This window comes from Salmo salar, chromosome ssa26, assembly GCF_905237065.1.
Source record: "Salmo salar chromosome ssa26, Ssal_v3.1, whole genome shotgun sequence".
In the NCBI taxonomy this organism is placed as follows: domain Eukaryota; kingdom Metazoa; phylum Chordata; class Actinopteri; order Salmoniformes; family Salmonidae; genus Salmo; species Salmo salar.
This window is the reverse complement of record NC_059467.1, coordinates 10,607,194-10,622,097: the sequence shown is the minus strand read 5'-3', so window position 1 is coordinate 10,622,097 and position 14,904 is coordinate 10,607,194. Positions and strand designations below refer to the sequence as shown.

General features: G+C 40.4%; 1 protein-coding gene across 1 annotated transcript; it reads right to left on the bottom strand.

Annotated features, from left to right (window-relative positions):
• On the bottom strand, window positions 1–4,125 carry LOC106595541 (low choriolytic enzyme-like). The gene is made up of 9 exons (XM_045708906.1): window positions 3,976–4,125; window positions 3,826–3,865; window positions 2,098–2,175; window positions 1,857–2,009; window positions 1,613–1,730; window positions 1,271–1,449; window positions 815–896; window positions 534–658; window positions 1–256 (listed from the first exon to the last, which is right to left on the bottom strand). Exons 1-9 carry the CDS (start codon window positions 4,042–4,044, stop codon window positions 240–242), a joined length of 861 nt encoding a protein of 286 aa, XP_045564862.1. The 5' UTR covers window positions 4,045–4,125; the 3' UTR covers window positions 1–239.
• Window positions 4,126–14,904: the final 10,779 nt, after the last annotated feature.

Below are 14,904 nucleotides of genomic sequence, written 5' to 3'. Positions count from 1 at the left end.
CACGTTGCTACACATGTTTATTGTGATAATGTTTCAGTAGACCACAGTACTTTGCTTTGCCATACCAATGTTCTATGATAAGCCATAACATATCTGACATACGGATACAGATCTGCATCTGAATTCATTCTATCAGCATAAAATATCATTTGTTTCTTAAATTCATGTTCAAAGTTGAAAAGCAAGCTATAACTGCAGTTACAATCCTCAGCAGACGCTCTACCCTCGCACTTTTCAAATCAGTCCAACTGCTTTCCTAATAAAAGAGAAGGGAAAAATAAAATATTATTAGAATTGACATGCTGTATTTCTGCCTTTTGAGTTGATGGTGCTCAAAGCTTTAAAAAATAATCTATACACCAATTTATAACAGTATAAATACAGAATATCACTAAATTCAATTCAAATACTATATTCCCACATATCTCAAATTGATTGAGCAACGGTATCGTGAAGTTTACAGGCAGGTATAATAATCACAACTCTTATTCTTTGCAGTTATGATAAACAGGTCTTCTTAAAATGGCACTTACTGCAGTTGTAGAGACGATTGATCCGCAGAATGTCCATAGGGCTCATCTGAGTTGCCTCGCCAATAACTGCATTATTGTCAGGGATCGGAAGAATGGTGGGCTGATTGTTCTTGGAGAAGGCAAACCTGGAACCAGACAACATTGGGCAGAAAGCTCTCACACCATCAATTGAAATTAAAGGATAACATGAGTAGACTATGAAAGGTCAAATTATTTTAGCCATACAACATTACAGCTGTTATTGCAGTAAAGAAAACCTTTCCATTATGTCCTCAATTTACCTTGAGTATTGCATGACAGAATTATAGTCATATGGAGTCCCCAAGTTTATCGTGTTGATCTTATTGAAATTGGATTCCTTTCCTATGATGGAAAATGCATGATAAATCATGTTCTTACACAGTATAATAACTTTCATGAATAAGTCACGCTTATAAAGAAATGCTTTACAGATTGTTATGAATGTTATAAATGCTTATTAATTGAAAAGCTTATAAATCCATGTCAGTGTTTCTACATGTTTACAAATAATGAAATACTAATGTATTATTATAATCAGATAGAAGTACACTAAAGTTTACATTCAAGTTCTTAAAGTTTTACTAATATGTCTTACTCAAAATGGGCAGGAATAATATTTACATATCTTGTAAACAATAGTATTTATTATTTACCTACGAAGTTATTTAAAAATATATATTATAAATTCAGCATCTGTGGATGTAGAAAGCACTAACCAGGCAAAATGTTCTGAGTCAGGATTTGAACATGGCTGTCACGGTCACTGCGCGAATGCTCGTGTCTGAAGCCCAAGGCGTGCAGCAGTTCATGCTGCACCACAGACAGATGGACACATCCGTTCCTATTCAGAGACACCACCTGGCCATTTTGCTGGCGTCCAACATACGAGTAACAGCTACAAACAAGAGTGTATACGGAAGACATAAAGGTCATTTCTAAAAGTAGTAAAGTATTGTTTTTGTAGCAATAACGGTAAAGTAAATTGTCATGTAAACACTAAGTAAATAAGAGTGGCAGAAGACAAGTATAACAGGTCTCGTAATGTGCAGCGGTCATACCCTGACAGAGACTGGATGTCCACAAAGTCCCTCTGATTGGTTCGCGGAAAGAATCGGACGCAGGTTGATGCAGCAAAGGTTTGCAGCCCACCTTCAATAACGGACCTCTCCTGGGGCGCTGCTCAATGGAGCAACAAGAAAGTCAGAAACTCAATACACACACGCACACACAGACTCATATAGTATAGTAAAACCAAACCATTAAGCTCAGAAGAAAATCATTTCAGAGAAGAAAAATATTTACAGTATTGATTAGAGATCACATAGGGCACGTAAACTTTCCCATCAGAGGACTTCGGCCATTTGCAGGTGTGAGCTGTGCAGGGGTCAGCGTTCATGAACCCAGTATTTACTGCAATGTCCCCAAACATGACTAGTGGCTCGTCAAGTCTTTTCCCTAGAAAACAACACCAAGTGAAGGTTATTATCTGTGTTTCATTCTCGGTGTCATTAAATGCAGGGTAGGAATATTCAGGCTGCCTTACCAAGATTTCTGTTGGCCTTCTCAATGAGCGTTGAAGCAGAAAAATCCTCCTCCTCAATGTTATTGGTGCGGGTGCTGTCTGCGGAATGGGATAAAAAAATTGCTTAAATGCAACTGTGTCCCTAATAACTAATATTACAATAAGATAATATATTGTACCAGTCAAACGTTTAGACACAGCCACTCATTCAAGTGTTTTTATTTTTCTCTTTTCTACATTGTAAAATAATAGTGATGACATCAAAACTATCTAATAACACATATGGGATCATGTAGTAACCAAAAAGATTGTTCAACATATTTTATACTTGAGATTCTTCAAAGTAGCCACCCTTTGTCTTGACAGCTTTGCACACTCTTGGCATTCTCTCAACCAGCTTCACCTGGAATGCTTTTGCAACAGTCTTGAAGGAATTCCCACAAACGCTAAGCACTTGTTGGTTTTCCTTCACTCTGCGGTCCAACTCATCCCAAGCCATCTCAAATGGATTGAGGTCAGGGGATTGTGGAGGCCAGGTCATCTGATGCAGCACTCCATCACTTTCCTTCTTAGTCAAATAGCCCTTACACAGCCTGGAGGTGTGTTGGGTCATTGTCCTGTTGAAAAACAAATGAGTCCCACTAAGTGCAAACCAGATGGGATGGCGTATTGCTGCAGAATGCTGTGGTAGCCATGCTGGTTAAGTGTGCCTTGAATTCTAAATAAATAACTGACAGTGTCACCAGCAAAGCACCCCCACACCATCACACCTCCTACTCCATGCTTCACGGTGGGAACCACACATGCGGACATCATCCGTTCACCATCTCTGCATCTCACAAAGACAAGGTGGTTCGAACCAAAATTCTCAAATTTGGACTCAGACCAAAGGACAGATTTCCACCGGTCTAATGTCCATTGCTCATCTTTTTGGTCCAAGCAAGTCTCTTCTTATTGGGGTCTCTTAGTAGTGGTTTCTTTGCTGCAATTCAACCATGAAGGCCTGATTCACGCAGTCTCCTCTGTTACTTGACCTCTGAAGCATTTATTTGGGCTGCAATTTCTCAGGCTGGTAACTCTAATTAACTGCAGCATAGGTAACTCTGAGTTTTCCTTTCCTGTGGGGGTCCTCACGAGAGCTCGTTTCATCATAGCGCTTGATGGTGTTTGCGACTGCACTTGAAGAAACTTTGTCATTTCTCTTATCTTATTTGAGCTGTTCTTGCCATTATTTGGAATTGGCCTTTTACCACATAGGGCTATCTTCTGTATACCACCCCTACCTTGTCACAACACAACTGATTGGCTCTAACGCATTAAGAAAGAAATTCCACAAATGTATTTAACAAGACACACCAGTTTTTCGAAATGCATTCCATGTGACGACCTCATGAAGCTGGTTGAGAGAATGCCAAGAGTATGCAAAGCTGTCATCAAGACAAAGGGTGGCTACTTTCAAGAATCTCAAATATATTTTGATTTGTTTAACACTTTTTTGGTTACTACATGATTCCATGTGTTATTTCATAGTTTTGATGTCTTCACTATTATTCTACAATGTAGAAAATTGTGCAAATGAAGAAAAAGCCTTGAAAGAGTAGGTGTGTCCAAACTTTGACTGGTACTGTACGTCATATACATTCTAAAAATGAATGATTAATAAAACCAGGTTTCATTTATGGAACATGATATTTAGATACATAATACAATGTCAGAAACTAAATGTTTATAAAGACAGGATGAACATACCAATTTCCATGTCCTCTTCACTCCTTTCAAATGGAGCTTTCTGTATGCCAACAGCAGAAGGAAATATGCAACAAAATAGGTTAAAATGTTTAAAACGCAAATAATTCATCATGCACAGGGTTTTCCCAATAGTCTCAGATAGACACTTACCCCTGTAGATCGGCCCTGAACTGAGCAGAGAACGGCGATGAAAATGGTCAGCACAAAGACAGGTGCCATGGTGAATGACTGCAGGATGCCCAGGATCAGTCTGTTGTGAACATGATAGACGTGCAGTTTTTATACTGTAGGCAGACAGATGCGGTTGTTCCTCAGAATATTGGTACATTTCAAAAAAGCATCAGATGTCAACCAAGTCAACCAAAGTCTTGCTTCAGAAAAATTCTCAAACATGGGGGAGTGTGGTTTTGTGATGTACAGTGAGTGTGATAATATTGCATACGCCTACATGTCATTGGTAATTAATAAGTTAAATACTATACAACTGTACAATAACGTACAGATGCCACTGAACTCAAATATTGAAAACTAAAGTGCATGCGTAAAGGAATAAGTGCACTCAGGTCACACAGTAATGAGATGTGTCATTTTTTTCACTTGTAAGAGGACAGAATAGTAACCTACCCGATTTCTCAGGTGGGCATTCCATATGCCCCATGTCTGATATTTGGACAGAAGAACCAGAGTTCCTGAGGATGCTGATGGGGATGAAGTTTTGATGCAGTGAAGTTGGCCATTGTACGTGATTAAATATGTTGATCCTGTTTTACTGGCAGCTATATACGTTTTCATTATATAGTCACTTAAGGACTTGGTCATTAACATATACAAACTCTATTGCAGTCTAGTTTGCAGGTTACGTAGGTATCTGTCACGTCCTGACCAGTAAAGGGGCTGTTTGTTATTGTAGTTTGGTCAGGGCGTGGCAGGGGTGTGTTTGTTTTGGGTTGTCGGGTTTTTGGGTATTGTTCTATGTTTTGTATTTCTATGTTTTTTTCTACGTTGTGTATTTCTTTGTGTTGGCCTGGTATGGCTCTCAATCAGGAACAGCTCTACATCGTTGTTGCTGATTTGGAGTCATACTTAGGTAGCCCTTTTTCACCTGTCTTTTGTGGGAAGTTGTTTTTGCACTGCTAGGCCTGCAATACTGTTTAGCTGTCTTTCGTTTTCTTGTTTTGTGTAAATGTTCTAATAAAAGTATTATGAGCATTCACGTACCCGCTGCATTTTGGTCCAATTCATACGACACCCGTGACAGTATCAGTGAACGTTAAGCAGACATGACAGATGGCCTTTGGCAGGTTGAGACTTAAGCAAACTCCCAAAAGGTGGTTTATGTTATGAAATCAATGTTGAAATACCTTTTGCTTTGTTCCTGTATTGTTTTCATGGAAACTGTTGCATAATGTTAGGAGGTTATGTTTTACGCTTGATAAGACATGTTATCTGACCATGGGAGTTTGTTAACACAGACTGAAAAAGATAGCACATTATGTTGTCATCATATCAAACCTCTACCATGTGAGAGACAGAAACATTTTTTTTTACAAAATGTAAGTGAATGTCTTCAGTTATTTGCACAATGTTGGTGTCTTTGCACACTCACATGAAGAAACTCTTCCAGACAAAACACAGACAGTAACTGTCCCGAGATGCTCTTGATCTTGTACAAAGGCACATCAAAGATCAAATAAAATATAGAAGATGCATTAAAGATCACATGAAATCTAAATTAAAACAGTTTGTCAAGGCGAGACCCAGATGCAGATGGTTGGAGTCTTACAATGTTAATCCAAAAGGGGTAGGCAAGAGCATGGTTGTGTACAGGCGAAAGGTCACAACCCGTTCAGAGTCCAATAGATACCGAAGGGCAGGCAGGATGGTCAGGCAGTGGTCAAAGCCAGGAAGACTAGCAAAAGAAAATAGAAAAGGAATACGGGGGAAAACACGCTGGTTGACTTGACTAAACATACAAGACGAACTGTCACATAGAGAAAGGAAACAGGGATAAATACACTGGGGAAAATCAGTGACACCTGGAGGGGTGGAGACAATCACAGGGACAGGTGAAACAGATCAGGGCGTGACAGTAGTGCCCCCCAGGGATGCCACTTGGTGTCCTACCTGGGCGCATACCTGGCTGACGGCGGAGGAAATTGGCAATGAGTGCCAGGTCCAAGATGTCTTTAGCAGGAACCCAGCACCTCTCCTCCGGGCCATAACCCTCCCAGTCAACCAGTTACTGGAAACCCTGCCCCGTGGTCGAACCCTCAGGAGGCGTCTCACCGTATACGCTGGCAGGCCATCGATTACCCGGGGAGGTATGGGCCTGGAAACAGAAGACAAAGGACAGTGAGACACGGGTTTAATTCTGGACACATGGAAAGTAGCGTGGATACGGAGGGTATGGGGTAACACAAGACAGCAGTGGAACTAAGGACTCTAGAGATGGGAAAAGGACCAATGAAATGGGGAGACAGTTTGCAGGACTCTACCCGCAGGGGCAGGTCCCGGGTGGAAAGCATACCCTCTGCCCAATGCGGTGGCGGGGAGCTGGGGTCCGGCAACGGTCCGCTTGTCGACGATACCTGGAGTTGGTCTTGAGAATAACCGCCCTGGCTCTTCTCCAGGTACGTCGACAGCGGCGGACAAACATCTGGGCCGAGGGTCCGCTGACCACCTGCTCTTTTTCTGGGAAGAGTGGAGACGGATACCCCATGGAGCACTCGAAAGAGGAGAGTCCCGTGGCAGAAAAGGGAAGGGTGTTCTGGGCATACTCCACCCAGACCAGTTAACGGCTCCAGGTAGTGGGGTTGGTTGAGACCAGGCATCTCAAAGGTGGTTTCCAGGTCTTGTTGGCTCGTTAGGGCGATAAGGGAGTCGAGGTCCACCGGCAATTCCCGAGCAGCTAGCTCATCCTTTACCTCCTCAGATAATCCGTGAAGAAAAGTATCGAAGAGACCCCGATTCCAGGCACTCTCGGGAAAATAAGCGACACCTGGAGGGGTGGAGACAATCAAAGGGACAGGTGAAACAGATCAGGGCGTGACACAGTTAAGTTTAGTTTAATTAGTGAAATAAAGCTGAAACCTAAAGTGTTGAAAATACAATGTAAAAACTAAACAGAACTGTACATGAAGTAATAATCATAAAAAATGCATACTTTAAGCTATTTTTCTATCTTCATTACTTGCTTGTATTTGTGTTGGAAATGTATCTGCCCATCTACACACATTAGGAATGGCAACTATCCTATTTGATGCTAACAATAGTTCCACAAAGGAACTAAAACATCAATCTAATTGTCACGTCCTGACCGGTATAAGGGGTTATTGGTTATTGTAGTTTGGTCAGGACGTGGCAGGGGGTATTTGTTTTATGTGGTTCGGGGTTCAATGGGATATGTATTTATGTAAGAGGGGTGTTTGATTTATGTGTTCCGGGGTTTTTGGGTAATGTTCTTGTTTTGTATTTCTATGGTTTTCTATGTTGTGTATTTCTTTGTTGGCCTGGTATGGCTCTCAATCAGGAACAGCTGTACATCGTTGTTGCTGATTGAGAGTCATACTTAGGTACCCCTGTTTCACCTGTCCCTTTGTGGGAAGTTGTATTCATGCATTGCTATGTTTAGCCTGCAGAGCTGTTGGCTGTCATTCATGTTTTCGTTTTGTTGTTTTTGTGTGGTGTTCGTAATAAAGTAAATATGAGCATTCACGTACCCGCTGCGTTTTGGTCCACTTCCTACGACGGCCGTTACACTAATCAAATCACAGGGCTTTTATTCATTGTTTTCAATCAAAAATCCACTGGAAGTAAATAGTTGTACATTTTACCCCTTCACAAAATCCCGCCCCAACTCCAACCTACATTCCCAAAACACACACAAAAAAAAACATTTAATTGTGATCAGTTCTTTTCGAGTGTCTGAGCAAAACAAATTGAAACGTGTTACCTTCCTGCTTGTGATGTCTAACTAACAGTCCATGTGTCTTCTCCATTATCTTGTGTTTCTGAGACATTTATTCATGTTTTATTTATAACCACAAGCCTATCAAAGCCACAATTTGAATGCCCTTCTTTTTATTTTTTTATTTGATTAATTAGGATCCCCATTAGCCGACGCCAATGGCAACAGCTAGTCTTACTGGGGTCCGACATGTAACAAAAATACATTACAGACAAAAGACTTTACAATTTACATACGTTTAAAAACATGAACATGCAGTGTGTGGGCATCTATCAGTTACACATTCATGTCAGCAAATACACAGAAGTAGGTCACATGGGGAGAGACGTTGTGCCGTGAGGTGTTGATTTCTATATAATTTTTAAAAACAGGTTTGCGGTTCACCTGCGCTATATAAGAAGGAAGGGAGTTCCATGCACTCATGACTCTGTATAGTACTATACGTTTCCTTTAATTTGTTCTGGACCTGGGGGCTGTGAAAAGACCCCTGGTGGCATGTATGGTGTATGTGTCAGTGCTGTGTGTAAGTGTGTCAGTGCTGTGTGTAAGTTGACTATGCAAACAATTTGGAATTTCCAACACATTCATGTTTCTTATAAAAAAACAAGAAGTGACCCGGTCAGTCTTTCTTCAACTCTTAGTCAAGAGAGACTGGCATGAATAGTATAAATATTAGCCCTCACAAACGTTTATAGATGCACAATTGAGAGCATCCTGTCGGGCTGTATCACCGCCTGGTATGGCAACTGCACCGCCCACAACCGAAGGGCTCTCCAGAGGGTGGTGCGGTCTGCCCCAACGCATCACAGGGAGCACACTGCCTGCCCTCCAGGACACCTACAGCCCAGATGTCACAGGATGGCCAAAAGATAATCAAGGACATCAACCACCCGAGCCCCAGCCTGTTCACCCCGATATCGTCCAGAAGGTAAGGTCAGTACAGGTGCATCAAAGCTGGGACCGAGAGACTGAAAAACAGCTTCTATCTCAAGGCCATCAGACTGTTAAATAGCCATCACTTGCCAGCTCCCACCCCACTCAACCCTGCACCTTAGAGACTACTGCTCTATATACATAGACATGGAATCACTGCTCACTTTAATAATGGAACACAAATCCAGATTGGATAGGGCAGCGTACAGCCAGCTGGTCTGCACAAGCATTGGGTAGGTTTTAATAGTCACAGTGGATACAACATCTCCTATACACTTTCTGATGAACTCAGTCACCATATCCATGTATTCGTCAATGTTATTCTCAGAGGCTACCCATTTTACATTTACATTTTAGTCATTTAGCAGACGCTCTTATCCAGAGCAACTTACAGTACTGAATGCATACATTTCATTTAATTTAATACATTTTTTTCCCTCTCCGTACTGGTCCCGCGTGGGAATTAAACCCACAAACCTGGTGTTGCAAACACCATGCAAACACCATGTTCTACCAACTGAGCCACAGGGAACATATCCCAGTCCGCATAATAAAAACAATCTTGAAGCATGGATTACAATTGGTCAGACCGGCGTTGAATAGACCTTAGCACAGGCACTTCCTGTTTGAGTTTTTGCCTATAGGAAGGGTGGGTCAAAATGGAGTCGTGATCAGATTTGCCGAAGGGAGGGCAGGGGGAGGGCCTTGAAGGCATTTCGAAAAGTTGAGTAGCAGTGGTCCAATGTTTTACCAGCGCGAGTACTGCAGTCAATGTGTTGGTAGAACTTCGGTAGCGTTTTCCTCAAATTTGCTTTGTTAAAATCCCCAGCTACAATAAATGCGGCCTCAGGATATGTGGCTTCCAGTTTGCATAAAGTCCAGTGTAGTTCTTTGTGGGCCGTCGTGGTATCGGCCCTCAAAGCAACCTCTGGAAATTCGGATTCCTGGTTGTAATGCTGGTGAGTTACCGCCACTCTGATATCTAAAAGTTATTTCCGGCTGTAGGTAATCACACAAAAAAGGTTCTGGGATAATAATATAAGAAACAAAATACTGCAAAGTTGCTTAGGAGCTAGAAGCAGAGCTGCCACATCTGTTGGCACCATCTTATTTGTGTATATTGTTGTGAATTGTTAGATAGTAATGCACTCTTGGAGCTAAGAACACAAGCATTTTGCTACAACCACAATAACATCTGTTAAATATGTGTATGTGACCAATACAATTTGATTTGATTTGATTTATATTTGATTTATTCACATTAGTTGTTTTATTTGATGACTTTATTATTTAATTGCAGGTCATCTCATCTCTACACAGCTAGTGCCTATGCTTTCTGAAAAAATCACAATTTGAGTAGTTCTTCAAAGTAAATAAGCATACTTATATGACTGTGGAATACCAACTATCAATCACATGGATCAGGCATTTTCAGGCTCAGGAAGCAACTGCTTTCTAACCCTCTCGATCTATTGTTCATTCTTCTCTCAGTCTCCAAGTCTGCTCCTCAAAGACCAAACAAGTTTAAGCCGGGCACGCAATGGATTATGGTCATTGTAGTTAATTACCACATTTTATGTGCTAAAATATGTAGAATTCTGGCCTGTTGGAAACTACAACTCCCTACTACATCGCACAGTTCAGGCTTCATCTGATTTATCTCTAAAGAAACTGCACATCACTATTTATTGTTTGAAGTATTTTTAAAGCCCCAATGTTACTGGGGTCCCAGTAGGTCAGTGTTGCTTTGAATATGCGTTCACTGTTCGATTGAGTTTAGCAAATCAGTGATCTTATGGCATGGTTGCTCCGTATCCTGTGTCACTCACCTCAGGCAGTTTCTCAACCCAGGCAGAGGACACCATCATCAGAGCCAGGAGACCCTGGCTGTAGGATAAAAGGACTGTAGGATACATGCAAACACAAAGGGAAAACCGTTAATACCAGCTATAGTGTTAGTCATTGCAGCTCACACACATACTGTACGAATACTGAGCACAGCGCTTACCTCAGAGCTCTGACAAGGAATGGGTGAAATGGCAGTAGCTAGGCTTGTTTTTTATACTCTTTCATCAGGCATATACAAGTAGATAACGGACCCCCAAATAAGTGAATACGGGCACAAAAATACGCTGACAGGTCAGGACATTTTGACTTGAGTCGAGGTTGCTGCAAATCAGGTGGGAGTTCTATAGGACATCCTTGAAACGTGTGTGTGAAACATGACATGTGTGAGTTGTGCATGTAAACATTTTGTACCATGACATCATATCATGGCTAAATATGTTTGACCTTGAGGATTTCCAAACAGGTGTCCCCTTCTCTGTGTGTCATTCTTCCTTTTCAGGATGCATATAAGTAATTCAATTAATGAAGCCTCATATTTAATGTTAGATTTTTCTTCTGGTTTTATTCATTGCATTTGTTCATATTCAGAAATAGTAGCTATACATTGAGGTGTGACAGTTGTGTTATAAGTGTACAAATGTACTGATGGATTATTTTGTAATTTTCTTATTGAACAAATTTGAAAAGAAATCTAATTCACATGTTGGCAGTCTCCAAAAGTCCCCTCAAATAACATTTTAGTATCACTACTTAGGATAAGACCCAGATGCAGACAGTTCGAATTGCAGATGTTTATTGACAAAACAGGGGGCAGTCAAAGGACAGGTCAAGGGCAGACAGAGGTCAGTAATCCAGAGCAGAGTCAGTAAGGTACAGAACTGTAGGCAGGCAGGGGATAATGGGGAAAATGTGCACCTGGAACGGGGTAGAGACAAGCACAAGACAGGTGAAATATATCAGGGTGTGACATTTAATAATTTAGCAGAAGCTCTTATCCAGAGCGACTTACAGAAGTGAGTGCAAACTTATTAGTTCACACTCATCCCCCGTGGGAATTAAACCCCTCAACCCTTGCATTTCAAGTGCAAGCTACACCAATTGAGCCACAAGGGACCACAATAACACCTTGTGAATACTTCTGATGTAAAATCGGCTGCTGTGAACTCTTTGATGGCAGCCCAAACATTCCATCACGTGTCAGCGGGTTCTCTCATTCAACATAGATATTACATTTACCTGAACAAATAGCGTAATGAAAGAGTCAAATGTTGTGCAGAAAAGTAAAAAAGTAAAAAAAAGTAGCAATCTCTCCTTATTGTTGTGTTTATATACTCAGTCTTTCTCTATGGTGGCCTGGTTTAGTCATTTGAACGTGTGCAACAAGAACAGACTGGAGAAGATTGTGAAGGTTTCCAGCAAGGTCATGTGCTGTCTGACAAAATCACTATTTTAGCAGTTCTTCAAAGTAAATAAATCATACTTACAGTGTCTGTATTCAGACCCCTTGACTTTTTCCACATTTTGTTACGTTACAGGCTTATTCTAAAATGCATTTTTTTTTCTTAGAAATCTACACACAATAACTCATAATGACAAAGCAAAACTGGTTAAAAACAGAAACCCCTTATTTACATAAGTATTCAGACCATTTGCTATGAGACTCGAAATTGAGCACAGGTGCAGTCTGTTTCCATTGATCATCCTTGAGTTGTTTCTACAACTTGATTGGAGTCCACCTGTGGTAAATTCAATTGATTGGACATTATTTGGAACGGCACACACCTGTCTACAGTATATAAGGTCCCACAGTTGACAGTGCATATCAGAGCAAAAACCAATCCATGAGGTTGAAGGAATTGTCCGTAGAGCTCCGAGACAGGATTGTGCCGAGGCACAGAAGGGTACCAAAACATTTCTGCAGCATTGAAAGTATCCACGAACACAGTGGCCTCCATCATTTTTAAATGGAAGAAGTTCGGAACCAACAAGACTCTTCCTACAGCTGGCTGTCCGGGCCAAACAGAGCAATCAGGGGAGAAGGGCCTTGCTCAGGGAGGTGACCAAGAACCTGATGGTCACTCTGACAGAGCTCCAGAGTTCCTCTGTGGAGATGGGAGAACCTTCCAGGACCATTTTGCAGTGGCAGGGACTGGGAGACTAGTCAGGACTAAGGCAAAGATGAACGGAGCAAAGTACAGAGAGAAAAACCTGCTCCAGAGCGCTCAGGACTTCCGACTGGGGTGAAGGTTCACCTTCCAACCTGACAACGACCCTAAGCACACAGCCAAGACAACGCAGGAGTGGCATCGGGACAAGTCTCTGAATGTCCTTGAGCGGCCAAGCCAAAGCCCGAACTTAAACCAAATCAAACATCTCTGGAGAGTCCTGAAAATAGATGTGCAGCAATTCTCCCCCATCTGACCTGACAAAGCTTGAGAAGTTCTGCTTTAACAAATTACTCAGTAGAGGGTCTGAATACTTATGTAGATGTGATATTTCAGTTTTACATTTTTTTATAAATTCGCTCAAATTACTAAAAACCTGTTTTTGCGATGTCATTATGGGGGTATTTTGTGTATATTGATGAGAAAAAACGATGTAATCCATTTTAGAATAAGTGCTGTAACATAACAAAAAGTGGAAAAAGTCAAGGGGTCTGAATACTTTCCAGAGGCACTGTTTATGATCGCCTGCTTTCTTCGCTCAGACTCTTACTTAGTAGCTAGTGTATTAGCAAAAATTGTGATAATTAGCTAACCCCTTTAATCTGTGGTAACTAGCTATTAGTGTTAGCAAGTAATGTTAAACACTAGCTAGCTATTATTATTATTAGCTAGCAGTGGATAACATAACTAGCTAAGCATAAATTGTATAAATCATGATAATGATGATAGTAGAGTTATGTGTAGCAAGAGTGTCTATGCTAAATTCCACAAGGTCTGACTCCAGGATGGGAAAATGCTTAACAAGAAAGACACAGAAGAGGACCATGAGACCCTATGTTAATGTTGTATTTTTAAATAGTTAATCTGTTTCGAATTTATATTCTGACTTATAATGTTAATAAGGGGAGTAAAACAAACCCCCTGTTTATCTGAATTAGCTAGGCTACTCACTATACCAATGATAGGCTAAAATTGTTTTCCTGTGTCATTCTATTAAATTACATTTTGTTCTTACTATGTATTGCTTGTTTGAGATTAAATGCTGTTATAAATATTTGCAACTCATTCACATATTGGCAGAAGGTTTCCACTGCCTTTTTAAAGTATGTTTTTAGAAGGTATAAATATTGGTCCAACTAACTCTTTAATAAATTGTCAGTAGGTTTATACTTTCTTTAAATATATATTTTCAGCAGTTATAAATGTTGGTAACTCATTTGTTCCTGGTCAGTGGATTGCCACTTTAAAACAAGGTATACTTTTAGCAGTTATAAATGTTGATGAATCAGTTATAAATATTCATAGGTATGTCACTTTAAAATAAGATATACCTTATTGGGTACATGTAAGTCATTTAAAGATGATTTTAGAGTTCACACAGAGCTTAGATAAACTGTACTTATAGGCAGTATTGGGTAATCATCGCGACACAGATTCAACACTTTGTTAAACATATTCAGTCAGTGTGTGGTGGGTGTGATAACAAAAACATTCAACGTTGTGAGAGGATACCTCCTCCACTGTTTCACCAATCAAAGGTATTACCTGTGTTTATATAATCTGGTAAGAGGTAATATATTAGGAATGATTGAATAATGTACATTTGACCAGGGCATCAAAAAGTGGGTCAAGACACATCATTAAAACCATCCTCCTCTGTTCATGGAACAGAACACCAATGCATCACACCCAAAAGTGAGAAATAAGGTTGTATGACAATATATAAGGGTTCATCTTAATTAATAGTTTATAATGCAAAAATGCATTTACAAATGATGAAATAATCATTAATAACCTAATTATACGCCCTTTATAAACCTTTTACAAATGGAACCATGTTGGAAAGTATTACTGGACACTCACTCTACAATGATTTTAAGCTCATGTCGTTGTTTCAGACTTCCAAAATGCAAAAGTAACAGAATGTTAAATTTGCTGTATAATACAGGATATTCTGTGCGTGTGGGAGTTGGGACATGTGTCATTACTGTAGTCTTTGGTGAGATAGCCTTATTAACTCCCCTAAAAATATACAGAAGGTTTTAGTTTTACCCACTAATCCACTTGCACACCTGTGCACGTTATATGATAATCACCATCAATGTACCCTTTGCAATCAGAAAAATAAACATAAACCATAACAAACGTAGAACGGGCTATCAAATA

Bases quoted from the DNA above. Each gene is read 5' to 3' on its own strand.
- LOC106595541 (XM_045708906.1), bottom strand. From the start codon at position 4,044: ATGGCACCTGTCTTTGTGCTGACCATTTTCATCGCCGTTCTCTGCTCA. The intron at 3,866-3,975 runs GTAAGTGTCTAT...GTTGGCATACAG, and splicing joins TTCAGGGCCGATCTACAGGG to AAAGCTCCATTTGAAAGGAG. The intron at 2,010-2,097 runs GTAAGGCAGCCT...GTTGTTTTCTAG, and splicing joins GAAGGCCAACAGAAATCTTG to GGAAAAGACTTGACGAGCCA.